The sequence below is a fragment of the Cyprinodon variegatus genome, unplaced genomic scaffold (genome assembly GCF_000732505.1).
Source record: "Cyprinodon variegatus isolate N-32 unplaced genomic scaffold, C_variegatus-1.0 Scaffold331, whole genome shotgun sequence".
Lineage (NCBI taxonomy): Eukaryota > Metazoa > Chordata > Actinopteri > Cyprinodontiformes > Cyprinodontidae > Cyprinodon > Cyprinodon variegatus.
In genome coordinates, this window is record NW_015150784.1 from 457,267 (window position 1) to 483,962 (window position 26,696).

At 38.5% G+C, this 26,696-nt stretch overlaps 2 protein-coding genes across 3 annotated transcripts; both read right to left on the reverse strand.

Annotated features, from left to right (window-relative positions):
- Window positions 1-1,721: 1,721 nt before the first annotated feature.
- selplg (selectin P ligand) lies at window positions 1,722-4,100 on the reverse strand. Its single transcript, XM_015385125.1, has one exon. It carries the CDS (start codon window positions 4,087-4,089, stop codon window positions 2,668-2,670), a length of 1,422 nt encoding a protein of 473 aa, XP_015240611.1. The 5' UTR covers window positions 4,090-4,100; the 3' UTR covers window positions 1,722-2,667.
- Window positions 4,101-7,903: 3,803 nt separating this feature from the next.
- On the reverse strand, window positions 7,904-25,642 carry LOC107091293 (coronin-1C-like). Of its 2 annotated transcripts, none has more exons than XM_015385123.1 (11): window positions 23,498-25,642; window positions 15,813-16,012; window positions 14,173-14,295; window positions 13,968-14,097; window positions 13,634-13,815; window positions 13,427-13,546; window positions 12,755-12,859; window positions 12,533-12,678; window positions 9,521-9,578; window positions 9,172-9,414; window positions 7,904-8,833 (listed from the first exon to the last, which is right to left on the reverse strand). In XM_015385123.1, the coding sequence occupies exons 1-11, from the start codon at window positions 25,227-25,229 to the stop codon at window positions 8,714-8,716; spliced, it is 3,159 nt and encodes a 1,052-aa protein (XP_015240609.1). In that variant the 5' UTR covers window positions 25,230-25,642; the 3' UTR covers window positions 7,904-8,713. The 2 variants fall into 2 exon arrangements, with proteins under 2 accessions (XP_015240609.1, XP_015240610.1); XM_015385124.1 differs by lacking the exon at window positions 23,498-25,642 and adding an exon at window positions 20,536-20,820 and having other exon boundaries at window positions 7,910-8,833.
- Window positions 25,643-26,696: the final 1,054 nt, after the last annotated feature.

Consider the following 26,696-nt stretch of genomic DNA (forward strand, 5'->3'; position numbering starts at 1 on the left):
TTTACAATTTTCCAGAAACAAATGTGGTAAAGATAAACTCCAATAGTTGGTTTTCAGATGAAGACCTATTCAGATTTTATTTTTTATTGCCAGAAATCAAAATGATTTAGCCCTAAAAGTAGGAAAACTACTTCAAAAGCATTATTTATTGGATATAAAACACCTATACAGCCCCTTGAAAATGCAACAATTATTTGATGAAAGAAAAATAAATAGTTAAAGTTCAAGAAATGTTCTTCCTGAGCAATTCAAATGAAAAAAAAAGAAAAAGATATTTTTATGAGGATAAATCACATATAAATAAGAGTGAGAGGAAAAAAACGCAGCAAGTTAAGGAGCCTCTGATCTATTCAGCTCTTCTAGTAGTCGTTCCCTAACTTTTATCGTATTTTAGGGAGAATAAGGGCATACAGACAGGTTCCACTGCATTAGAGGGACCACTGGGTCAAAAAGCTGTCGGTCGTGAGAAGATATGAAGTGTTAGAAGTACGATAGAGCACAAAGAAACAATCATCAATGGAACTGATGCTGAAAAATGGACACCAGTCAAGGTTGCTACCAAAACCAGACAGCAACATTTTAAAGAGCTGCAGGAATTTCTGAGGTATTGGTGGCACAGTGCTATTATAATCTCTGAGGTACTGGTGAAGATTCTTAGTTTTTTATACTTTTTTGGAATAATCTCTGATGCTTGCTATATGTCTGAGTTGGAGTTCAAATGAAGTGGTAAGATTTTAACTTGAATTCAGCAAAAAGCATGGTGGGAAATGTGTTGTGGTCTAAGGAAACCAAGACTGACATTTTTGGCCATAGTTTCAAAACATTGTTGCAAACACAGCAGATCAAACTAAAAAGAGAATTACACCCCCAGTCAAGCATGGGGGTGGCAGCATCATGTCTAGGGCTGTTTCTCTTCAGTTGGAACTGGATGCCAAATACCATAATTCAATCTTTGTCTAAAACGGTGATGAAGAATAACGCCTTGATCCTTCAGCTACGTCTCAGATGATACTTCCTTAAAGCTGCATCTATTACAGAGAAAGACAAACCTTTCTGAGGAACATTGGTGCTGGTTTCCAACATGGCTACATGTTTACAGACTGTAGTCACTGTTGCCAGTACAAACTGTTTCTAAGTATGTATGATGGTTTTTCCCTGCAGCCCACATTGATCTGTAAAAGATCTACTTGTGAATAATAATAATAATAATAATTGAAATTAGTGGATCTCACACTGGAGAAATTTACTTCTGCATTTAACCCATCCCCTTGGGGAGCAGTGGGCTGCCATTGTGCGGCGCCTGGGGAGCAGTGTGGGTTTAAGGGTCTTGCACAAAGACCTAGAGTGGAGGCTGTAGGGATGGAACCAAGTACTTACAACCTTCTTAGAGCACAAGTGCACTGCTCTTACCACTCGGCCAACACTCCCCATCTTCCTTTTGGGTTTAAGGCACAAGGAGTAATAAAAATAAAATGTATATCTTGATCTATAGTGCTTTTATTTTATTTTATTACTTTTATTTATTTTAGTTATTTTATCTTTTTGTGCAGCACTTTGGAAACCTTGTGTTTATTTAAACCGTGCTATATAAATAAAGTGGATTGGATTGGATTGGATCTTGGCAAATGATGTTGTTAACAAGTATTAGCACCACATGCAACCACTAAACTTACCAGTCAGAAAAGTACAACATTAATAAAAAAAAAAAAAAAAAAAACAAGTATTAGCACCACATGCAACCACTAAACTTACCAGTCAGGAAAGTACAACATTAATAATAAAAAAAAATAAAACAAAACAAAAAAAACAGTCAATAAGAACTCTGGAGGAGCTACAGAGGTCCAAAACTCAGGTGGGGGAACCTGTTAGCACTGTTAGTGGTGTATGTAGAAAATCTGGCTTTTAAAACAGTGGTGCAAGAAACCCAACGGTAAAGAACTGAGAGAAACAGCAAATATTCATACATGTGAGCTCTGTCCTTAAACCCATGAGACCAACTGATTTCTTCTTAATAATTTATCTGCCTCAACAAAAATATGGCTTCACCAGCTTAAGTTTAAGGATAAGGATGGAGCCAGTTGGAGCTTAGATCTGAAATAAATCTGCTCTAAACAGCAGCTTTGATAATTTTCCCAAAGAAGCGTGAGAAAAATTGTCTCAATATCACATGTTAATAGACTCCTAAACTCATTTGATGGAAGCTAACTATTAATTAAAGAAAGGGCCGCATTTAACTTCTTGGTCTCCAAAAAGGGCATAGGTCTAAAAAGTTCCTTGATGGTTGGAAATAATTTTTTTTTTATCTACAGTGTCTGTAAAGAACAGGGAGGGCTCTTTATAAAGCAAGACTTCCTGTCTCTTGTTGCAAAGTAAAATACCACAAGAGTTCTGGTCCGGATGCTTGAAAGTAAAAAAAACGGAAAGCAGCTTTGATCTTTCTCTGCATCCTGAGTTCATTTCTCCCGGGGGGCAGCATGTGTAAAGTTATGCTCAAAGTCTACATCCTTCAGATCAAATGGCAGATGCAGCTGGAGCATTGAGCAAGAAGCGACATGACATTGTGGTTTGTGTATCTGTTCCTCTGCGTTTAATGTGTCCACCACATGAATTTAGAAGTTTCTGCATCACTGACCATCTGTACAGTCTCAGATCACTGCGTAAATCCACCTAAACATAGCGGTCATTTTCCGGAAGGAAGCTGCTGAGAGTGAGATTATCCCCGCCTTCCTCGTCACTGTCTCCTACACCAGGGAACACCAGGACTCCGTTGCTCACCGGATTACGCTGCCTGGTGTAGGTGATACTCCTGTCAGGTAGCAGAGAGGAGATGCACGTCATCTCGGTGGCCTGTTGAGGTTTCCTTACTTTGTATTTCCTTGCTGACAGCTTGACGCACAGGATAATGGTGGAGACAATGAAGATGGTGGCCACCAGAGCCAAAACGGCGATGATGACGAGGCACTGCTTCACCACTCCCCTGGTGGAGCAGGGCAGAACCTCACTACTTGAGGAACCCTTCGACGCTTCGCAGGGTGATTTTGTAGTTGATGGAGCCCATGTTGTAGTTGACTCTCGGTTGCGAGGATTAAAAACCCATGCTGGACTGCTAAAGTTGGCGGTAGTGGTGTTGGAAGAATCAGTTGAAGTGGAAACTGGTCCTGTTGGTGTGGAGTTGAAGGTAGTTGTGGCAGGAACAGGATAGGATGGGGATGAGAGCTCAGTGCCGGTGGATCGAAAAGTTCCTGAGGTTGGAACTTCAGTGCTTTGAGTAGATGTACCCAAAGAGGTGGTGAAGGGTACCTCTGTCTTAGAACCAGTAATGGATGTAGAATGTTGCGTAGGAACATGTGAGGCTGTAGAAGCTGCCACGTCAGTGAAAGTTGATGTGTAGGGATGCTCTATTGTTTGATTTATTGCATCGGTCATCGTTGTAAGATTAGAAGGTTGTGCTTCACTTGTAGCCGTGCTCAGGGCTGTAGACTGTTGTAGTCCACTTCCAGTTGATGTGATTTGAGAGGATGTTTGCACATCAACTGTGGTCTTTGATGAGAAAAACTGTTCCGTACTGGCAGCAGTGGGGGTCGATGAAGATGCTGCTCCTCGACTCGCTGTGGTCACTGTAGCTGTGATTGTTGGCCTGACAGACTGTGGTCTGTCTGTAGTCATAAACCCCGCAGGCAGAGTTTGTTCAGTTGCAGTTGTCGTCTTTACAGGAAATACCTCCTTAGCAGTTACCTTTTCTGTCGGGGTGAGAAGTCTGAAGCTGCTAGTTGCTGGTTCAGCAGTTGTCAACTCGAGCCACCCCCCAGCTGAGCTGTTAGATTTCTTTCTGATTCCATCTTCAGGGACCGTTGTGGGTAACACTTTCTGCCCTGCAGTAATATCTGCAGGTTTTGTTGGGTGCAAGGTTGCAGGCTTCAACACACTTTTGTGTGCAGTGACCTGTTGGGTGGTTGTGACGTCTGTTGGAGCAGTAATGTTTGTGTTACTGTTGTCTGGTGCCGAACTCGTCACAGGCTCCTCAGCCAACAGAACGCACACACACACACCCCACAGCAGCAGAGTGCATATCATGCTGGATGGCTTCATTGTTGGATACAGAATCTGAAATTATAGGAAATATAATTTAGGAAACAATTACAGGCATTAGTTAAAGATATAAAGTTCTGATGAAAAGTTAGGATGTCTCTTTTAAATTCATCATGAACTAACCTGTTCAAAGGTATACACACAAGTATATACATGATAAATGCAATCAGCAGGGTATATATAATGGCTAATTGTATTTAGCAGCAGAAAATAAAACAGTAAACACAGCTCTGGCTGGATTTTCAAAACTTTTCTTAGTTTAATTGCAATTTGAATATTTTGATTTTACTCGGAATGGACCAAGCTTTCGAAAATTGTTCACAAATGTTCAGCTGGGGTGAGATCAGGTAAGACTCAGAAGCTTCTTGATTTTTTTTTTTACCTGAGACTTTATCTAGTTTCCATTGATCCTCATTTCAAAAATAGGTTGAAGAATGTGGAGGCTGCCCTCATCTTACATTCTTCCATCTTCTTTGTCCAGGAATAATCCAAGGAGCAAAACACATCCTCAGTATGACACTGATACTCCATTCTTGGTACGGTAGATGGTACTATTTTAAATCTTGAAATTCATTCAAACATTTTTTTTGTCAATATGGCTAAATTCTCCCTTCTGTGTAAACATTACACTTTTCACAGGAAAGCATCTATCTTGTCCTTTTAGGTAATTTTAAAATTCCATCAAACTTGAATACATTGACTTTGAAGCAGGGGCTCCTTTATGGAGAGCAGGGGCCTACTGGTTAGAGAATTGCGAATGAGTCTGAGTTTAAGCCCCACACACTCCCACAGACTGCCACTCTGGGTCCCTGAGCAAGACCCTTAACCCCACACTGCTCCCCAGGTGCCACAAACAATGGCATCCCACTGCTCCCAAAGGGGACGAGTTAAATGCATTTCCTGTTTTATGTACTTTTAGTCAATGTTAATGTAAAACTATCTTTGCTGTGAACTGTGACATTTGTGTTTCAACATGCTCCAGATACCGATAGGATTGAGCCTTGTTTGCTTCACTTGTTTTGATTGTTCTGACCATCTTTCAGCTTTCCTCATGTCCTTGACCCCAAAGAACGAGGTCAAACAAATTAAATGAACGATACAAATTCTGACCAACTGACTGGCTAATGAACAGATCTGACTTATGCTGGAACTTTGTATATATATATATATATATATATATATATATATATATATAAAAAACCCTAGTTAATATAGTCATGCACAGGATGAGTGTATATAAACTTCCCATTGGTACTACAGACAAGCGGAAACTGTGTACCAATGACATCCTACATATAATGAAACCACCATGAGGCATCGCCACACCTATTTACTTGATTATTACAGAAAAATATCAAAGAATTACAGCAAAAGTAGATATTTGTTTACTCTATCCAGGTAATGAATTGCTCAAAGTCAGTATTACCATAATGCAATAAACTATGAAGTTGAGGAACTTATCCCAATCATTTCTACTTAACTGTTCTATGCATGTACACTAAGCAACCAAATTTATCTCAAGGAGTATTTCATGACTCAACAGCTGAAGTTTTACCTTGTTGCTGGACGTATCCGATGCTTAATCCCCAAAAAAAGTTCACATCAGCTCATTTCAGGTGTTCTTTGCGTTTGTCCTCAAAGCACTGATATGGTGACTGTTGCTCTGCTTGATGACAGAAACAGGAAACATGTAGAGAGAATACATGACGTGATAGCACATCTTTAGATGGCTTAGAAACGATGAGACACTTCCCTTTGAAATGCACACCCCCATGCATTAACCAGAATGAGGATTTTAAAGAGACCATGATCTCTTAATTTAACTCTTCAATCAGCAGTTATGGGAGCTTGTATTTATTAGCATGGGACTCACCTGACAGATTCAAGATAGCAGAGAGCTCAGATCCACTGGTGTGGAGCGTCCTTTGCATGTCTAGATTACTGCTTTGTCTGAAAGAGCAGGAAGTGCTCAGTTCTGTAAAAAAACAGCTTGCTGTATGACAACCCTTAATCACATTTTTGCCTCAAACATAAAGCTGTATGTCATGTGGGAGAAAGGCGGTAAATGGGAGATTTCAAGGTTCTGACAAGTGACCACAGGGTCTGAGGATCAGTCACATGAGGACATCATTGTTTCTTGGAAGTTGTTTTTTCTTTCCTCTAAGAAAGCATTGGAATTAACTAGAGTTCCTTCTACAGTCAGTTAACTTTATTCTGAGATAACGTAGGGGGGTCAGATTAATGTTGATAGTGGTCTGACTTTGTAACACACTGTTTAACTTGTTCTTTTTCTACAACTTTAAACAACCGTATGGAAACAGATTCGTCCATCTTATGTGGAAACCATAACTGTCACTTCCTGCACTGGTGAGTCACCCTGACATGTGGTTTTACACAACATTCAGGACACTTATATGCTCTGTTGTTGTTTATGGGTTACCATGAAGGTTTAAAAAAAAACAAGTAAATAAATACATTTATTTGTTTGAAATTAAATCTTTAATCTGTATCCCAGATTACACATTCTCCATTTGACCCCTTTTATAATTTTTTTCCTTTTTAATTATTGTAATGGGATTTTTCCAGCACATTCCATTTCTAAAGTTAACTTCTAGTTATAAACAGAAAAAAAGAGGAAAGGGAAATTATAACTGTGAGAAATTAAAACTATCCTTCCAAATTGTAGCAAATGGCTGAAGCCCTCTATTATGAAACACAGAACATATGAATATGTGTACCTTAGCATGCCTTATGCTCAGTTAGAGAAAAAAAAAGTATTGCTACATTTCTGTCATGCAACATATTTTTGGCAAACGCGTAGCTTTTAGAGGATGACAGTAATGTTATGATGTCCTGATGCTAAATGTACTATTGATAGGGAGCATCCATTTTCCTATCTGACAGCATTTATTTTTCTTTATCACCTGCAGAATTTAAACAGACCCTATATACAAATTTTTGCACACAAAAAAGACACTCCCTTATGGATGACATTTAATCCACCCATTTTTTTTAGGTTTTACACCAGTGAGGATCACTAAAATCATTTCTGTTTGTTAAATGCCAAAAAACAGAGGAAGAGCTATAAAGACTGGTAGATATCTTAGGTTTCAGAGCTTTACTTGGGATAAGACAATTAATTTGGGAAAGCCAAGAGGACAATGTTATGGCCTTGTACGTTAAACAGAGGCAAACTTAGAAATGTACACTGCTTTCTTCTGACACATCTTTGTAAAACTACAATAAAAAAGCCAATATAACAGTTAGAAAATGCTGAACCTGGTTCAGTCTAAAAGTACAATTTCCAGGTGCCTAAATCAAAATACAAAAGCAGAAACACTATGGGATTTCTAAGCAGTGTTACCTCTGAGAACGGATACGTTTTCTTTCCCAGGATGAATGTGTTTTGGTGTAAAAGGTGGGAATTAATCCCACAACAAAAGTTAAAGAGATGGTGAAGATGCTGACTGAAGCTGGAGTCAAACCCCTTTGTGAAATGCCTCATTGACCAACAAGCCCTGAAATGCCACTCCTAAAGGAAGAAGCTATTACTCCTTAATCCACTTATAGCTTGCAACAACACTCAGTGACAAAGATCCACATTTTTGAAGACATTTCAGACAAAGAGGGACCAAGGAATTTCACAAGATATATGGCTTCATAAGGCCAATAAACATACTAAAGAAGCAACACAAAACATCTCAACAGTTGTTGAAAACTCTTACCAACCTGATTAGCTAAACTTGGACATACTTGTCTGATGGCAGAAGTGAAATAGAGGAAACTGTTGACATTAGGGTGAGATAAGGAGGAGAAGAGCCAGTGTTTTCATGTGTAAAACCTTTATTTATGTGCAGAGCTGTCTGTCGACGGTTCAGTAAAACACAGGCTGCCAGTGGTTCCTTCCCAATACAACCAGGTCATAGAGAGGGCAACTTTAGTTCGACAAGAGGCACCACACACCCACCCTCCATCTCTACACTGGGGCCTCAATGGTAAGTTAAAGCCACAAAAGGGTAGGAGAGAGTTGTTTTTAGGATGTCTTCCATATTCCTAAAACTGACTGACACCAATAGGCGAACTGGTGGGAAGAAAACAGTCTGACAGCTAGCGTTTAAAAAAAAAAAAAAAAATCCAGCTTGACTTTTACTGTTCTACCTTCTTGTGACTGGAATGTACAACAGCAGGGTAAAAAAAAACAGCGACGTAAAAGCAGTGCATGAAACGGCACACAATTCATATTTGGCAACACAATAAGAACAATGGAAATACTGATGCTACGGTTGTTGAGCAGTAAGTACAATCTTCACATAAGAATGTTTCACCACGTTTTGAAAAATAAAAACATTTAAGACTTCCTTTAATGAAAAAAAAAAAGAAAAACGTCTTTTTCTTAAAGATGTGAACATGACCTCTAAAAGTTTTTTCCCTCTTCTCTCTGAGGGAGTCAGGGCAGAGTGTGAAACAGGAGGACCGATGAGCGTAAAATAAAGATGGTCTTGGAATGTGGGGCTTGGTCTCGGCGGAATGGGACCGACACCAAGCTCGGTGAAGCTGAATCTTGAGAATTTGGCCGCAGCTGACTGCTGAGGAAAACAGCAGTCCTGGCAAGGGTCTCTGCATCTTACATGGTGACCTTGGCGACCTGCTCTTCAAGTCGGGCGATCCGGCGGTCCTGAAGGATGACACGGTCCCTGAGTGACTTGAACTCTCGGAGTACCTCTTCCAGTTTGTCTTCCATTTTCTAAAACAAAACAAAAAAATAATTTTACTTCTTCTTATTTGGAGAAGAGCAACAATAGTCTAAATAACAAAGCAGAAAAAAAAACAACATCTGTTCATCCGGACAAGGCAGATTTGATCCGTCAAGGGATGACGTTTATTTTCCCTGCAGCTGCATTAAACTGTGAGCCAAAAAAAGGGTTAGGTGCTGATCCATCATTTTACTGGATTTTCCTAACCAAAATTATTACTGTGAACAAGAAATAAACCCATCAAAACATCACACTAACTATCAAAACAGATATCTTTAAATATTTAAAGTGAATTTTCCTACAAGCCGGTTTTCCTGCATTCACTTACAACAGTGGATTGTGGAGAAGCATGTTTCTGGATGGTGGGGATGCTTTCTACTTTCGATGCTGGCTTGCTCTCCAGGATGTTCGTTTTAACCACCTTCAGGTCCCGGTTTTTGGTGGAGACATAACCGTCTTTGAGAGAGATCAGGATCGGGCCTCCGTTCTTGCCGGCGAACCACTCCTCTGCCTCCAGGGCGGGATCGGGGCCGGCCGTGTCCGGATACAGGTCATCCTGGAACAGGTCAGACTGGGAAGGCGTAGAGAGTCACAGAAAGGTCCCAAACAAAAGGGGGAAATAATTATAATAGCCAGCACAGAGAAATGTAAGATGAGATGGATTTAAACCAACTTACCTTACGTGGGACAGTCATGATGATCGGTTCACATTTTCTCTCATGCAGTTTATAAAACCTAAAGACATAATAAATAGTAAAAGGTTATTAGAGGCAACAGAATACATATCCAAATGCCACTTTTCTTATGACACCATAAACGGGAGAAGACCAGCTACCATACTAGAAGAGAATAAAACCAAATACACCTCATACAGGTGCTGGTAGGAGAGTATTATCATAGTATCCCCCCCTAAACTAATTCTTTTAGAGAATGGAATTGCATACAAGGGACAAGTAATACATTTTACATTGAAACAATGTAAGTTTTGATCCAAGTATTAACTTACTAATATATATATATATATATATATATATATATATAAATAAATAAATATAAGTATATATAAATATATATATATATATATATATATGCTGAAACTTTGAGAAAATTTGATCCATCCTTGAATGAGTCATGTGACCCAAAGCGCCTCTTTACCGTAATCTGAGAGTTAACACTAGAAGTTATTGTTGTGTAACACAACCTACCAGATCAGACATATTTTAGGTTCCTGATGTAGATTCTATCTAGAAACAGCAGACATGATGACGAAGCGGTCTGCTTTCAGGTTTGCAATATTATAGGACAGTGCAGTGCTGCCAGTGGCCTTTAGGGGCGCTAAACCGGAGGCCTGGAAATCTAGTGCACCCTAGTGGGTTAAAGTTAGTGTTGCTTTAACATAGATTCTTTAAAGAGTTTTCACTGATGTCTCAGTCAGGGATATCACATCTTTTTTAAATCTTGAATGTCCTTACTTTTACAGATTTTCACCACTTCCACATTGACATATATGCTGCAAATTAAATAGTTTCTGTTATATTTGCACAGGAATTGCAATTCTCAGTATAGTTTTTCAATATTAAAAAACACAAGAAAGACAGGCCAGTTGTGAATTTTTAAAATATTTTTCTCACCGTTTCCCATCAACATTGACATTTCAGTCAATGGTGAAAATGTTAGAGTAAAAAAAAAAATAACAGAATTTAGCAACTTAAAAAGATATCTGAAGGATATCTTAGTGTCAGGGATCATACCTTCACTAACAGGGGCCATCGTTCTCTCGTTGAAATGCTCCAAATTCACTATATATACCGGAAAAATGATCTAAAAATAAGTAAAAAATGTCTTAAAATAAGTGTATCCACCCTTAATTTGAGTAGGTAAATAAAAAAAACCGAAAAAGGAAGAACAACCTCAACCCTAAAAAAAAGAAAAGAAAAAAAAAGCAACTGAAAAAAAAAAAGGTAAAAGTTTTTTTTATTTTAAGGGTAAATTGTATTATTCTATTGGCAAAATGTCTCACTTACCTTGCAGTTATTTTGAAAAAAAAAAAAACATTTCAATTTTTTGCATTGTAGAAACCAATCTCTTTTGATTTGTAATGATCTACAGGGAAGTGGAAAGAACTCTAACATGCTTAATCAATACGTCAGTTTAATTTTTTTAAACAGCATTTTTTTCTCATCATTCTCTTCTCCTTTTTGAGGTCACTTCGTCATGCATTGTCATGGAAACAATCCTATTAGCAGTGCTGACTAGGAACGTTTGTTTTCAATCAGCCTTAATGGGAAAAAGCCATTCTGACTGAAGGGAGGGGTAGATCTGGGTTTAGTTTATTGTTTGGTATCAAGTAAAATTTACCTATGTAAATCTTTTCATTTTAAAAAATGTAATTAAGTTTTTTTTTATTTTTAGAATGTGACCTCTACACAAATGGGCTGTAATGCTTTCAATACTTTTTAATACTTTAACCACAGATGTAAAGTATGTGGTATGACTCTCTGGTGGTTGGGGAAGGGGAATCAATGTACATTTGCTTTACCAAGTAATTAAAAATAATGCTTTTTTGAAAAATAGTTGAAGAAGTTAATGGGATTATCAAAATAATTGTCGAAATAACCTAAATGTATAACACATGTCATTTTATGAAAGATCACAAATTAGGCCAAAACTGCAGCAAAAATATACGCTTTCATTTATTATCAAATTTCTTCTTTGCCGGCAAATATGCTCTCACCAGAACTTGGGTGGCAAAAACCTTAGAAATCTCCCAGTTAGTACCTTTTGCTATCAGACTATCAATATTTAAATATAAAAAAGTGTCAAAATACCAATCAGTAAGATAATCTTTAGGTGTAGCCTTATTAAGATTTTCCTATTCGGTGTATTTTTGCCACATTGTAAAAACAAAATGTTTGATGATCATACGATTTCCTATTTAATGTTTGTAGAGCCTCTATATCAATTGTTATGTTTAAACTAGCATGAAAAAGCCACTTAGTGCCTATAAACTCCAAACATTACCTGGGCCCCTGCACACTTGTTGATATTATTTTTGATTTAAAATGAGTTGCTTCAGGCCTGATCAGGGTGGACCAGAATGAGACTGAATTCACTTTCCTTTTGTTTTGGGATTCCTGCCTAAAAGCATCAACATCAACAACTTGTTAAAGAAAACTTATGAGTTTGACTTCCTTTGGGAATAGTTGAATGGTTCTGAATTTATGGAAAATCTAGTGTTGAGTTGCATTATAGTATACATGACATAACATCAGGAAACACAAAATCTTTTTGTATATACTCTGCTCCTTTTTCCTCATATTTACTCTTACTTGCACGGACAAATTCATCAATTCTTTGTTTTGTGAAGCTGTGCAACCTCCTCCCAACGCCAACTGATGGCACTGAGGTGGAGCAGTAATAATAAGAGCTTTTCTCTGCAGAGTACCACATGAAAAAAAAAAAAAAAACTTACATTAAATTATTTTTCAAATAAGTGTTTAAGTATTTCATTAAGCTTTTAATCCTACAGTAGATGCAGGATTTCACTCACTGCTCTTACATTTTCTTAAATAAAAACCATGCGGGTTAACATCACAGATTTGCTTTGCTTAAACCTAAAAAACAAAACAAAAACACAAGAAGAGCACTTCTTATATGAACAATGTCAAAACCCAGTAATGAGTCCATACCTTGCAATTTCACATTTGTTGACATCCAGGCCTCTCTTGGGCATGTAACCCATGCCTCTCTGGGGCTCCTTTGTCGAAAAGGTGTTGAGATAATGAACATACGGCGCCTCGTCTGTGATCTCAAAGTACCGAATGCTGCTGTCTCCCTGGAGGCACAGAATGTGTTAGTTTAACGATTTAGCCCTTAAAAATGAAAACTGAAGGATCTTTAGAGTCATCTACCTTCCCACATAAGTAGACTATGTTAGTGTCTGGATCATAGAACGGCAGCAGAACTCCATTACTGGTGTCCATCTCTTGGACACATATGGGCTCATTCATATTGTCCTAGAAAACACAGAGTACATATTTAAAGAGACGGTGCAGTGTAGATGGATGTTTAGTGGTATAATCTAGGATTAATTAGAAATGGAACCCATAAAAACTATGAACATGAGTAAATTTACTTAGTCTTTACTGCCCTCTGCTGGAGATGGTGTGTTTAGCAGGAACTTTTGTCATGATGGAGCAAAATAATAAAGATTTGCTCTTTCTGATATAATTATTATTATAAAAAAAAGTTTGATTAAAAACCTGACTGGTCTGCATTTATAATGTTAGCCTCATCCACTGACTTTAGTTTAACTAATGCTAAAACATAAACATTTTTTGACAATATATGCTTTTAAAATCTAATGATCTATTTAATAAATTACTTTAATAAATGTTTTTGCTTTATTGCATCTATTTCCAGTTTGATTAAAATTATGTATTTAACTTTATTCCTGTTTTCCTTTTCTGTCTCTTTTTAAAATCCCTGCTAGTGTCAGGAATTAAACTGACTTGTGATCAGGAATTGGACAGAGTAGAATTCAGATTAAAAGGGACGAAATGAGACTGGCGATAAACACGTACAGATTTCCAAAGGGCCAGCTGACGCTCGCTCATGCGGCTGAATCCAGTAGTGAAAATGTTTCCGTCCGCTAAAAAGATGGCTCTCATTGGTCGAGCTCCCTCGTGGGCTTTGTCCTTCTCCTAAATGCAGAAACACTCTTGTCAGGTCGTAAAACAGTGGTTGTTGGGGAGACATTGACCCTTTAATCCACCGCAGGATTTACTTACCACCACGATCTTCCTTTTACGAGGGTCGATGATGCGGACCTTTTTGTCCTTGCAGGCCGTGCAGAGCAGGCTGCCGTTACGACTCCAGCTGACGCTAAAGATAACATCCGGGTGCATGTCGTCCAGGCTGATCATGGCCTCTCCCGTCCCAACGTTCCAGATGACCACCTGGTTGTCACAGCCTGAGATGGAGAGGTTTATTTTTCAGAGCTTTACACAGCAATGCAACAGGAGCCATTCAAACAATAGGAGTTTGGTTTAGCTGGTGGGCAAAATGCAGAGCAAACAGAGAACTGTTTTTATTTTGATCCGACGGGTTTCAGTTCACACTCACCAGCACTGAGCAGAACATTACGAGCAGTGGGATGCCACGAAACAATGCCAACCCTTTTAGAGTGGCCCTCTAAGACGACTACAGGCTCCGACAGGGAACCCTCCAGTCCGTGCTCTGGGATCTGCCACACCTGCATGAAATGGAGAGAAGTTAGGAACCACATTTAACCTGCTTTAAAAACATACATCTATAGTCACCGTCTTACCATGACTGTGCAGTCCTCTGAGCCGCTGGCAATGACATGATCGTTATGAGGACACCAGTCGATGTCCAGCACTGGGCCTGTGTGACCACAGACTGTTGGGTACGCCTTGTCTATACGCCCGGTCTAAAAGACACAGCAGAGGGTTTTTAAAATGCCAGCAGATGCAAACTGACATGTGGGGTGTGCATAGCACCCATTGGTGCCCAGTTTGAACAGATAGAAGGATAGACTGAAGGCTGCTGTTTAAAAATAGTGTTAGTCTTGATAGCAGCAATGGATGATGGTCATTAGTTCACTGTTTGCAATAACTCTGTCATGTGCAATAATTGTAATTTGGTACTGAGCAGCATTGTAAATTATAAATACTGTCAATTGTATATAGTGGGATCCTTATTTTATTTTTATCCTTATCTTATTTTATTCTTATATCTTATTTTACACTGTTTATATGGGAAGGGTGTGACTTTACTGTGTGGGTTGTAATTTTACTAATTTTACTTATTTTATTCTGTCTTATTATACTATATTTTATTTTGCTCTGTTGTACTTACAATCTTATTTTTTTTTTACCTATTTATTAAACAGTTGTACTGCAAAAAAAGTAACTTCCCACAGGGGGTTGATAAAATAATTCTGATTCTGTCTTTTGCTATTCTCAACTGGAAAAACTTCCTACATAGGAAAATGTGTTTATTTCCTACAGAATTCAGCCAGCTGGTTGGCAGTGTACAGCAATGGAACATTTTCTTTATAAATCATTTTGAAACAACGGGATACATTATAGTGCTTATTAGCAGTAATAATGAAGTTTGCGCAATAATTTTCCAATCAGATTATCTGGAACAGACAAAAAAAAAGTAAAAGTAGAAAAGCTTTTAATGTTGTAGAGCTAAATTAGCCTCATATTGTGACCTACACCTATATGTGGATCAGGACTTTTGCTGTCCAATGCTAAAGCTGTCAATAGCCACTGCTGCCACCTTCTGGTTTAGGTGGGAACTGCTTGTTTCCTCCATAATTTACTCACTTACTCACAATGTTAAAGAATCCTTTAAAAATATAAATCCAGTATGCAGATTATAACCTGGATCACCAAACTTTTATGGATTCCTCTTTGGCATGAGGAATACCTCTGATAAAAAATGTCATTAAATTTTGTTAATGTTTTCAAGTTAACCTGTACACAGACAGACAAACATAACCTCTTTGGAGGAGGAAAAAAAGGAATGCGAGTGTCTTATAATTAGATAAGCAGCATATTTTTTTGCAAAGTTAACAACATGTCTGTTGTCACTCTTTAAACTCCTTTTTAAACTAAATAGCCCGGGCCACAACTGCGGTAGATGTTTGTGGCCTGGGCTATTGCTAGTTTAGGGACAAATTTGTGTTAATAAACGAGGTAAAGGTATATATGTTGATGAAATTAGGGACAATCATAGTGTTTATCAAATCTTTAGAAAACACTCCCGTTGCTTAAAGGTTTATTAACATCCAAGTGACATTGTCCAATGGGAGCGCTAATTATTGGATACTGAGGCTACCAGAATTTAAAAAACAAAAAAGTTCAAAATCACAAACCAGATACTGAACGTCTGAATCCAATTTAAAATCATCGGCAAAAAAACGCCACATTTAAACACCTTGTTCAAAGGAAGGACGAGAAATGCTCCTCCTCCGCTTGCATCTATGATGATGGCCACAAACTTGGGGTTGACGGCACAGAAGGAGCTGTCCCAGGTTACCCTGGAGACGCGGATGTCATCGTAGCACTGGTCGTTTCTCACGGCCTGACCGAACACGTGGCGGAACTTGCTCTGTCGCACAACTCGCCGCGACATATCTGTGATCAGAAAAAAAAACAACTGAGTTTAATCTTTCATACATCATCACCAGTTACAGGAAAGAAATATTAAAGCTGAACATAGAAGAATTGCTCTGAGTTAAATCTGGTAATCCTAATCAGTAGAAGTTTCCAGACCTGTGCAGGAGGAGAAAGATTAAAAACCTCAGAGAGAAGAGTATTCTTGTGCAAAAGCCTGATTATTTTCTGGTTTTTACAAATTGTTTTTAAAAACATTCTTCACTTTTCTTCAGTATATTATAATTTACAGTAGGCATTTTTTATAGGGGTTAGGCTTTACAGACAGGATTGGGAAAAAAATGATTTTAATAAAGAAGATAAAAGAAAAGCATTTTTGTTTTTTGTTTTTATTTCACCTGAAAATGATTCAAATCTCCTTCTATGCAAGCTCAACCGGGACTTTTCTTTTAATCCACAGAATCAATTCTGATGCCTCCAATTAGACTGTGTTGTTTATTTTAGGGATCTATGGAATGGGAAGCAGGGGTGATGTTATAATTTTAAACTGCTGCATCAGTTCCTGTGAATGCAGCACAGATGGGTTGTTAGTGCAGCAGCCGTCTTGAAATGAACCCCATCGTTGATCTACATTAACAAACACATTTTTAATCAGCGTCGCTGGAAACACAATGTCCTAGCTGCTTCTTCGGCTCTCACTCTTCCCACCGTGCATTTCAAATCTCCCTTTTTGTGCTGTGAGAGGAAAAATTCGTTTTTAGAATTGTATTCATGTGTAAATGTCCCTTTTAAGCGACAAAGGGTACATTATTTTTGCTTTCTTTGGTTACAGGTCACAGCAGACCACCTGCTCCCTCGCATGCAGAGATTTTGAAAATGGAAAAGCTGACTCACCCCTCTTCAAAGTCTGGATGTAATCCAAAAGGCTTGTCTACAAACCAGACCGCAAAAAGCTGAACCATTATTGTACCACCATTAAAATATTGTCATTTGATGCCATAACCATAACTAAAATAGCTCAGTTACTGGGAAACTTGACACCTATTTTGATGGGACTTCAGCATATTTTAGGACTGCTGTTGTTTCAGAGCCTTAAGATATATATTAAACTCCCACACATGTGCCAACTATTTGTTACGATTTTATGCTATGATGGTGTGGGTGCTCACAGTCTGACAGTAGCCTTCCGTTTGGTCGCATCAGTTATACTATATTTAGCTTTAATTTGAACACATTTTACATTTTTCAAATAGTTTTAATTGCACATATCAGTGGTTTGCATGCCGTCAGGATCTAAAAGTCTAATTCTTCGATGGTAGGTTTTGGGTGTGCTTTAACCTTTGCAAGTCATTATTCCCCATTTGCAATATAATTGTAAGTACATTTCATAGTTCTGATGCTTCAGTCAGTGTATGCCTCCCTTTTAATAGGTGTGAAGAGCATCCGTTACTGCCTGTTTAATCCAGACTAGGTGTCAACTTCTTATCGTCATGAGGACACATCGTTATCACTTCGACAACTAGTGATTAAAAGCATGTTTCTGTTTAGAATCTGAAAAATGTGCTCTGCATCTCAAATCAGTAGTGTTGTACAACAGCAGGTCATTTAAAGGTACTTTGGCCCAACCAAAACAAAACTGGAACCATAAAGGAGATTTCTATATTTCTGTGGTTGGCTCCATCATTTATATAAAAAAAAAGTAACCAAAAGTGGTTAAATAAATTGGCACAGAAAACTAACCAGGAGGTGATAGAAATAATATAAAAAAAATGTGGAAGTGTTTTTTTTGAGTCAATGCACTGCACTGCATTGCTGAATTCATTTTGAACCTCTAAAAGAGTTGATAGTAGGGCTGGGTGATATAGCATAAAAATCTAAATTCTGATTTTTTTCCTATCAAATTTGATTAATATCTTTTTCCTCACTTAAGTTTCATTATAAAACTACAATATTATATGTATAACCTTAAAAATTTTTTTATTTTAATCCTCCCCCCTGGGTGATAACTTTAATTTAAAGGGAAATGGAAGTCAAGCTCTGAAAAATGCTGTAAAAACAATCATCTGTCACAACAAACTGAAAACATAATGTACTAAATGTTTAAAAGTAGTGGCATTAGTGAGCTAGTTCATTAGTTATTACAGGGGTGTCAACTCTCACCCATTGGGAGTGAGACTCTCACTCCGCAATTTCTCCTTATTTCTAACACTAAAAATTACATTAAAACCCAACTCAGTCTAGTTTAATAATCTCCCGTTGGAATTTAGGAGTAATTAAACCAACACAAATATTTGATTTCTTAAAGCTTCCAGGTTTGCCTCTCAAACACTCGACAAAAATAAAAAGAACCATTGCATTTTATTTTTCAAAAGATAAGCCACCCAAGAAAAGACCAACCACATGCAGAAAAGATGTGCAGAACAGCTCAGTTATCCTGGGTTGATAGTGGAAAAAACCACAGGAATTTATTATTATCATATTCATTTATCTTTATTTTGGTCCATTGAATATGTTTAAAAACTTTATTTCTATCACACCTTCCAAACTGAAACATCCAGAGAAGTGCTGTCTCCTGTCATGGTGAGTTTTTAGAAAATCTACAGCCTCCTTGAAGGTAATTTGTAAGAAAAACTAATAACATGAATAACATGAAGCTTTTTAATCCTTATCTTATTACCAAATATTCATACACAGTGTAGTTTGCACGGGTTTCAATTGCACTGGTTCCTATATCAGTGCCAGTAATCCAGTAATAGCTTATTAGTTTCCCATTGTTTAATTTACTTGAACTGCAGAGAGCAATTAATAAACAAAGTTGTGAAATTCTTAGTTTAAAGTATATTTAAGATGCAAGTATTTTAGTAGGGCCCATTTTGCTTTACTTAAATTCTGTTAAAAAACACCAGAATGTATAAAATAATGTATATTGTAAGAAAAATGTTCAACATAACTACAGACCCATTATTGTTACTCAGAAACATTTATTGTTTTATAAATATTCCACATTTTGCCACTTTATTTCAGTTAAATCCTCTGAAAACCTCCAACGTATAGCTGCACCTATCCTCATTTGAACGTTTCCTGACAAAACTATTTCAAAATCTCACCCCAAGGTTTGGTGAAAAGTTGGCAGCCCTGTTATTAATACATGTTTTTGAACAAATAGGGATGGACTGACGTCACTGAGGTACGGAAGCCGAAGTAGAAGAAAATGTTTGCTTTTTCAAAAAGGAAATCTTCATAAACAAAAAAATTGATTAATTTATAAAATCGATTAATCACCCTGCCCTACTTTATAATAAAAGTAAATATGCTACATTTATCTAGCTCATCTTGCCCAATATTTTCCCCTTGCATCTTTTAGACCAATATTCTTATTTAAGAGGGGTAATAACTACTTTATTCTGCATATTTAAATCCATTTCAGTCACACTTGTGACATTTCAGGTCCTATTTTAGGAATTATAAATCTGTTCTCACTTAAACAGTTCAAGCTTTTTCAGTTTCTATTTGCATTTACATTTTATAACCTATTGATGCATGTTTAGCAGGTAGGCTTTGGACATGGTGGTTCTTTATTGAAGTAAAAACCAATTTAATCACATGAACCGTCCAAAACCAGCTATCGCTTTAATTCGGCTCAGCCTATCACACCGCCCGGCATGTTGAACCATTTCAGAGTTTGAATTCCAGTTCGTGTTTTCAATGGATGCTGCGCAGGAAACGTTGCTGTTAAACAATGGTTACCTCGCAGGAACCGTTAGCAGCATTAGCTGCTATACTATTAAGCTATAATATAAAAAAAGACGTCACCACCAAATGATAAACATGTTAACGCTTTAGCAGTGGTGTAAAAATATATCTGCTAGACGCTACCAAGTGATTCATTTAAGGCTATAAAACCTAGAACGCTACTTAAACGTTAGCCACGCTTGCTAACCTATACAGGCTGGACTTTGAAGTTAGCATTCAGACTGAAGGGACTTTTAACTTGTGAAAAATATCGAATAGCCCACTAAGAATGATCATAATGAGGTTAAACATATTGGAATATATGATTAAAACAATATATGACTAGTGTAGACCAATTCAATGTTGTATTTTATCAAGGGAAGTTGTAGATTATGTGGAGGAAAAAAAGGTGAAATGACCCTTTAATCAACTGTCTAGGAAGCTATAAATCGTAAGCTAACTTCAATGTGGTGGCAGCTGGAAGCTGTAACGGGGCTGGTCCCGTCAACAGACACCAAGGCAGGCGTTTCACCGTTAGGAGGCTGAACAATAGAAGCTGTTAGCTTTATGTGGAACTGCATAAGCATCCCTTCGCCTTGGAAGTGTGTTTTGGATCCCAGCAGCTTGTTGGTTAGCAGAATTGCTAATAGTTTGCAGCGATGGATCGCTGCCAGCTGACGCAAGTGCAGAAATTTCCACCCAGTTTTTTTTTTTTGGTTGCTCCCATCCGTTGAGCTTCCATGGATGCTGCAAAGCTTACTAAATAAACGGGAAATTTGCGTTTCAAAAAGACACAATTTAACCTTCCTTACCTTCTAAATCTATGCAAGAATTTCCAATGCACGGGGGTGAAAAAGCAAACCTCAACACATGAATGTGGCAGTTTAGGCGCGCCCTTATCCTGCAGGACGGTGCTTTAGTATCCCTTGCCTCTGCTGGGAAAAATAAGCCCAGTTGCAAGGTTCTTAAGTACCTAAAGGTTAACGCAACCAGGGTTTAAACCGGGTCAAATATAGCAGCAAAAGCATCAGCTCTCCGTTCTTCACCTGCAAAGGACCAGCGGTACTCTATTCTCATCCCGTTATTAAATTCACTAGGATACATGGGGCTAATGCGCATGCGCAAACCAAATGCCAGATCTGATTTCTCAATGATCTTAATGGAAATGGGGGGTGTCAGAAAAGAACACGTCAACGTTTCCTTCTCATGTGTTTCATCTACTTTTCAGCAATTATATATAAAAAAATGATTTTAAACTGAGCAGCATTTCCTGTGTGACCCCCTCCCCTTCCCCTTCCCATTTCCCTGCCCCCCTTCCCCCTTTAGTGTCTCACAGTTGTGAGGGAAGCATCCAATAAAATGATGCCCCCCTCAAAAAAGATTAGTATTTATATAACCTTCACGTTTTCTTTAGGCTGGTTATAGACCAGGGGTGCCCAGTGTGGGCCCCGGGGGCCTTTTATGGCCATCTTATAAAACTATCTGAGGCATTAGTCATCAAATCTGTCCAACTCAGAGGCGTAGCCAGAAAATTTTTAGAAGGGTTGCCAGGCAATAACCAATGTACACTGAGGGGTGGCTGATAGTGGATAGGTGCCAGAGCCTTACGGTCAGACTAACTATAAGACTAACTATACTTTCCTACAGCCTTTGATAACAAAATAGAGGCGTATATTTAAATATCGATAATCATTCTGCATAAAATTGATATTTACAAGTACAAATATGTACATAAATTGATTATTTAATACGTTTTTATTAAAATAGATAGCTATGATTTAACTGAAGACTCCTAGATGACTTGCAGAGAAAAATAATTTTTTCTTTACCCCATATAAAACAAAATCTAGTTCTGAATAGAGCATGAATTCTGCACTTATCATCTTTAATGTTAGTATATTGATGTGTATAATTAACCACAGTGTTTTTTTTTTTTGAGAAATTATGAATACATGAAAAAATAGTAAGTAATATATTAAAAAATTTAAATGAATATTCCACTTGAGAGTATTACTGCTGCCACCATCTGTATTAGAGGGGAAAAAATGGTAGGGGTGGCCAATGATTGGCTAAGGGTGACCATGGCCACCCCTGGCCCTCATCTAGCTCCGCCCCTGGTCCAAACAGCACAAGTTGGACACAGATGTATTAATTTCATGGTATCTACTGTGGTTTTTAAAATTTGCTTCATGACTAAGTACTAAAAACATTAAGGTACTTTTTGTCAAAAGACAATAATCCTTATTTTGTTTTTATTCTTTATTTATGAAATAAATACGTGGAAAATGATGAGCTCAAAATATTTAGGACTCAGCAAATGTCCAACTACTTTTGTCTAACAGAAAAAAATACAAAGTTTGGTTTTTGTGTTGCTGATAAAGAAATGAGCTTTTTTAGCCTGTGAATACTTTTAACTTGACTATTTCTTGCCACCTTGCAGTTTAGACACATGATGCTACATTTGCAGTTTTAGATTGAGTTGTCCACAAAACAAAAACTTGAATGTGTCATGCAGCTATGAACACACAACTCGACATTTTAAGAAAAAAGCTGATTTAAATATCAAAACTTGAGAATAAATTGATAACAAATGTATGCCTTTCATTTCCTTTTAGCTTTCCATCTGAAAAAAAAAAATCATAATATAAATCCCTTGAGTCATATTAAATTCTTTTGGATGTGGAATTTTTTTGTTCTGTGCTTTAATCTCCGAAATGTGCACACTTGTGCATGTCAGGATAAGGGGGAGTGTTGGCTTAGTGGTTTAGAGCATTGTGCATGTGCTTTGAGAAGGTTGCAAGTACCTCACCAAAACCCTTAACCTCAGACTGCTCCCCGGGCGCTGCACAGTGGCAGCCCACTGCTCCCCAAGGGGATGGGTTAAATGCAGAAGTACATTTTTCCAATGGAAGATCAGTAAAGTTCAAATATTTTTCACATTCATTCTTATTTTCAAAATATTTTTCTAGAAGACTATTGGTGCTGGTTCTATTAGGTCCTCAGACATGAGCCGATATTAATAATCCACAGAAACACTTACACTAGGATGTCTCTAAAAATGTCATAGTCTTGAAATGGTTTCATGTTGGCCAATGATTTTCAGGATGTTCTGTCGCACTATAGAGTCTTCATTAAAGGAATATAAATGCAAATATGTTTTCCATAGGGATTGGGATACCTATTAAAGTATAAGATGACCAGTAATACACCATTTGAGTCAAAATTCTCTTTTTAACCACCAGTTTTCTTAAGCTACACTCTTTAGCCACAGAAACAAACAGAGTGTGCACAAGAAGAAATTGGCTTGTGCATACTCTCACACACGTTTAATAGGCATCCCCTATCGAGAGTGGATACAGGGTTGTGCAAGTAAATTTTTTTTAAGTATAGAGGGCAGGTCTTTTCAAAAGTTTGCGACAATTCTCCACTATACCTTTAATACTTTGTATCATCTGGTGATGTTGTAGGATGGCAAAGGGGGAAAGCATGGAGAAATTTGAAGGAGGAATTATCACAACAATATAGCTCTGGCAAGTGTATTAATTATTCTATTATTAATTAACTACATCTATTATTGGCATCTGATCAGCTGTGTAGTCATTTTTATCAAAAGCAAAAAGGTTTTAAAATGTATGTATTAATTTGGAAAATTTCTAGATAAAAAAAAAGAAAGTGCCTTCTGATAACTGACAAGTTTTACCCAAAAAATACAAAAACTGGGTGGGGACAATAGTGGTTGTAAAGCTATTTGCTCACCAGTGTAGCAGTTCTTACCTTTCTTTGGAGCTGTCTGCACTTCCGCTGGCCTCTCCTTAGATTTCTTCGGGATATCAAAGGCATTCTTCATTTGGGAAACTTTCAAAGTAGGGTTCTGCTCTACCAGACGAACCTGAGCTTTGGGCACTTCGGGTTTGACCCGGCTCTGCTGTTTCTGCATTTGGTTTGCTTCTTTCACAATTTCTGCCACCGGTTTGTATGAATCCACCTCGCTGCCTCTTTCTGTGTCTCTGCTGCTGATGGGGCCTGTGAAATCTTTAGGACGCTCACTCTGGCTGTTTTCATTGATCTGGATGTGGACCCTGTCAGGTTGTTGATCCTTTTTTTCTATAGGATCAACAATAATTTGAGAGCTGGTCAGAGTATGCTGTGGCCTTTCCTTAAAAGGAGGAGGTGACCATTTGCGCTTGGAGCGCCTCTCTAGGAACACTTGCCTCTGCATCATGTCCAGGTTTTGAGGCTCTTCCTCTGGTGAAAGCTCTGCCATTCGGACACAATAGTCATAATCAATCATATCCCCAAACCGATCATCCATTTCCCTCAGAGACAGATGGTCCCAGGGACCAACATCAGCCGACAGTCGACGAAAGTTAGTTGGTACAGCATACGTGCCCCTTTCATCCCAAAGCATGCACATGTCCTGATTAGTTGGTGTGCCGTAGAGAAGATCTTTGTTAAAATGAAATGTGTGTCTCCTCTTGGCCCTGTCCTCTGATCGCAGATGGTCTTTGGCTCTTCGTTGCACATCATTAGATATTAGCTGTGCAGTTTTGAGCTTTATGAATGGATTTTTAGGTTTTTTGGGAACAGGAGGAGGTGGACCTTTGGGTCTGGATTTTTCTGCTGGCATCAAATCATTGTTGGAAGAGGATGAGGCAGACAATGCTTCCGGAGGAGCTGATGCATTGTCAGAGCTTGTCTTGGTTGTGTCTTTTTTAGGGAAAACATGAGTTAAAGGTGGCGGTGTGACAACTGCAGAGAAGCAAACAAGCTCACTCTCCTTCTTCAGGCAAGCGACCTGCATCTTTTCATCGCAGCTCCTTGCCTGCGACGGAGAAGTCATAGCGTTAGTTTGTTCCAGTGTAAATAAGGGTGCATCTTGCAGATGTGGTTCACCAGAGAGAGAGGTTTCAGGCTGTGAAAGGCCGGCAAATTCATCAAAGACTTTGCTCTTTTCTGTTTTAGAAGAAGATATAAGATTGCTCTGAACTCCAGCTTTGGCCCTTTTTGAGACGGCCCCAGCAAACTTGTTCACAGGGCTCTGATCGGCTTCTAGTCGCTGATTTTTACACTTTTTTTGCTCCTCTCTCAAACGGACAGCAGCATTTTGGTCGGCCTCTGTCGTCCCCTCACCAGTTGTCTTGCTCTGAGCAGCCCGGACACAGCTTGCTCCTTTTAGCTGACACCTGCTGCCTGTCACTTGAGCCAAATCACGACCAGTTTCTGTCCCTAAACTGTAGCGGTGCGAACTCTTACCATGTACAACATCATTACTCTTCTCTTGAGTAACCCTGGAAGGCTGGGAAAGTTTGGAGTCACTACAGCTTTCAGAGCCGTCCTCCTCCCCTCTGGGTTTGCTGTGGTGACCTGCGGAGTTGCTTTCATTCGACATCCACTTCTCATCTCTTTCCAGAACTACAAAGTCTTCTTCGGTAGGAGGTCTGCAAGAGGTTGTTGAACTCTTGCTGCTGTCGGTTTCAGGGAAATTCTGATTTTCTGGCTCATCCATTGCTGCAGTACCAGTCCAGGCTGCAGCCCCCTGTTCAGAGCCTTGCTTTTTGTTGCTAGTTTGTGTCTTCTCCTTAAAGCTCAGGATTCTCTTTGGCTCTGCAACAGTACCAGAGACTGCCCCTCTGCCTGGAAACACCCACTCCCCTCTGGAGTTCAGAAGGTGTTCCTGCTGACTCTGACCACTGATTGGCTGCCCACTTTGGGGGTCTGTACGTGAAGAAATGACAGTCAGCTTCCCTAAATTGATTCCCCTAATCCCACCAATGCTCAGACGAGAAAATGCAGAACTGCCATCCTCCTGATGTCCGCCGTCGTCTTGTTCGGCAACCTCAGACAGACGCGTGTCTGCGGTTTTCTCAGAGCATTCAGAATTATCAAGTGATTCCTCATCCTTTTCAGATACCCTCTCCAGCTTCTGCCCCATGACTGTTTTTCTGTTGATGCAAAGCAAAACACATACATGAAGGACTGATGCTTCTCTCACATGATAAAAGTGAAATCACACTGTAGAATTTACAGTCAATCTTTAGGAATCTTGAATTCCTTTTGCATTTTCAAATATTTCTCAACTGGTCATATTTGGCTCCCCAATGCTCCACTATCTCTCTCTCTCTATTCTGTCAAACAGGAATGTTGCAGGGGCTATAATTAAACAGGTCTGACCACTGCCAATGAGTCAAGAGGCCAAAAAGGAAACAGGATAAGCTTGATAAGAGGTCAGCTGCTAGGTGCCAAGGTCAGATATGATCCAATGATCCCAGGCCTGCAGACAAATACGTCAACTAAATAAATAAATCTTTTTTTTCCCCCATGGAATTTAATCAATGAGTTTTATTTTTCTGTCAAACCATTTTGTTCTGTTATGGGAACACCTGCTGTGTCATGATGAACCCCATGTTGCCAATAACCACTGTATATACACGGCTTGTTTTTGCCGTGCGAGCATCCTTTCAGACTGTCTGAATGTTTATGATTGTTTTGGTGACGGGGTCCATAGAAAGGTCGCTGGGAATACTTCATTTGAGTCACAAAGGCTCTGACACATGATGGGAATTGTTCACCCTGTGGTTTGATGAGCCCGTTTTAGCCGCAGACATGATGGATGCTGCATGTGGGATTATAACAAGGGGAAAACAGCTCAACTGACTTTACTGTCAGGTGGTCAGGAGTATTTTTAACGTACAAAGAAAGCACTAAGTCTACACAGCAAAATCCCAAAAGAATGAAATACCTGGTAATTCTATTGATAGAACACAAACTATAAAAGTCATTTCAATTTATCAGATGGATATCTGATTAATGCAATTATAATTCTAGCGAAGCAATGCTGCAGTTAAATGTAAGAACAGGTAAATTTAAATGGTTCCAGTGTTTTGAAAGGCTCACAAAATGAAATTTAAATCTACAAGAATGTTTTTTTTTCTTCTTACTGGTAACAAGGTGTGAAGGTAACAATATTTTGATG

What these genes read in the sequence shown, in the direction of transcription:
- LOC107091293 (XM_015385123.1), bottom strand. Translation starts at nt 25,229, where the DNA reads ATGGATGAGCCAGAAAATCAGAATTTCCCTGAAACCGACAGCAGCAAG. An exon ending in GTAAAAGGAAGATCGTGGTG is followed by an intron (nt 13,547 to 13,633) that starts GTAAGTAAATCC and finishes TTCTGCATTTAG; the next exon opens with GAGAAGGACAAAGCCCACGA. An exon ending in CTTCTCCACAATCCACTGTT is followed by an intron (nt 8,834 to 9,171) that starts GTAAGTGAATGC and finishes GTTTTGTTTTAG; the next exon opens with AAAATGGAAGACAAACTGGA.
- selplg (XM_015385125.1), bottom strand. Translation starts at nt 4,089, where the DNA reads ATGAAGCCATCCAGCATGATATGCACTCTGCTGCTGTGGGGTGTGTGT.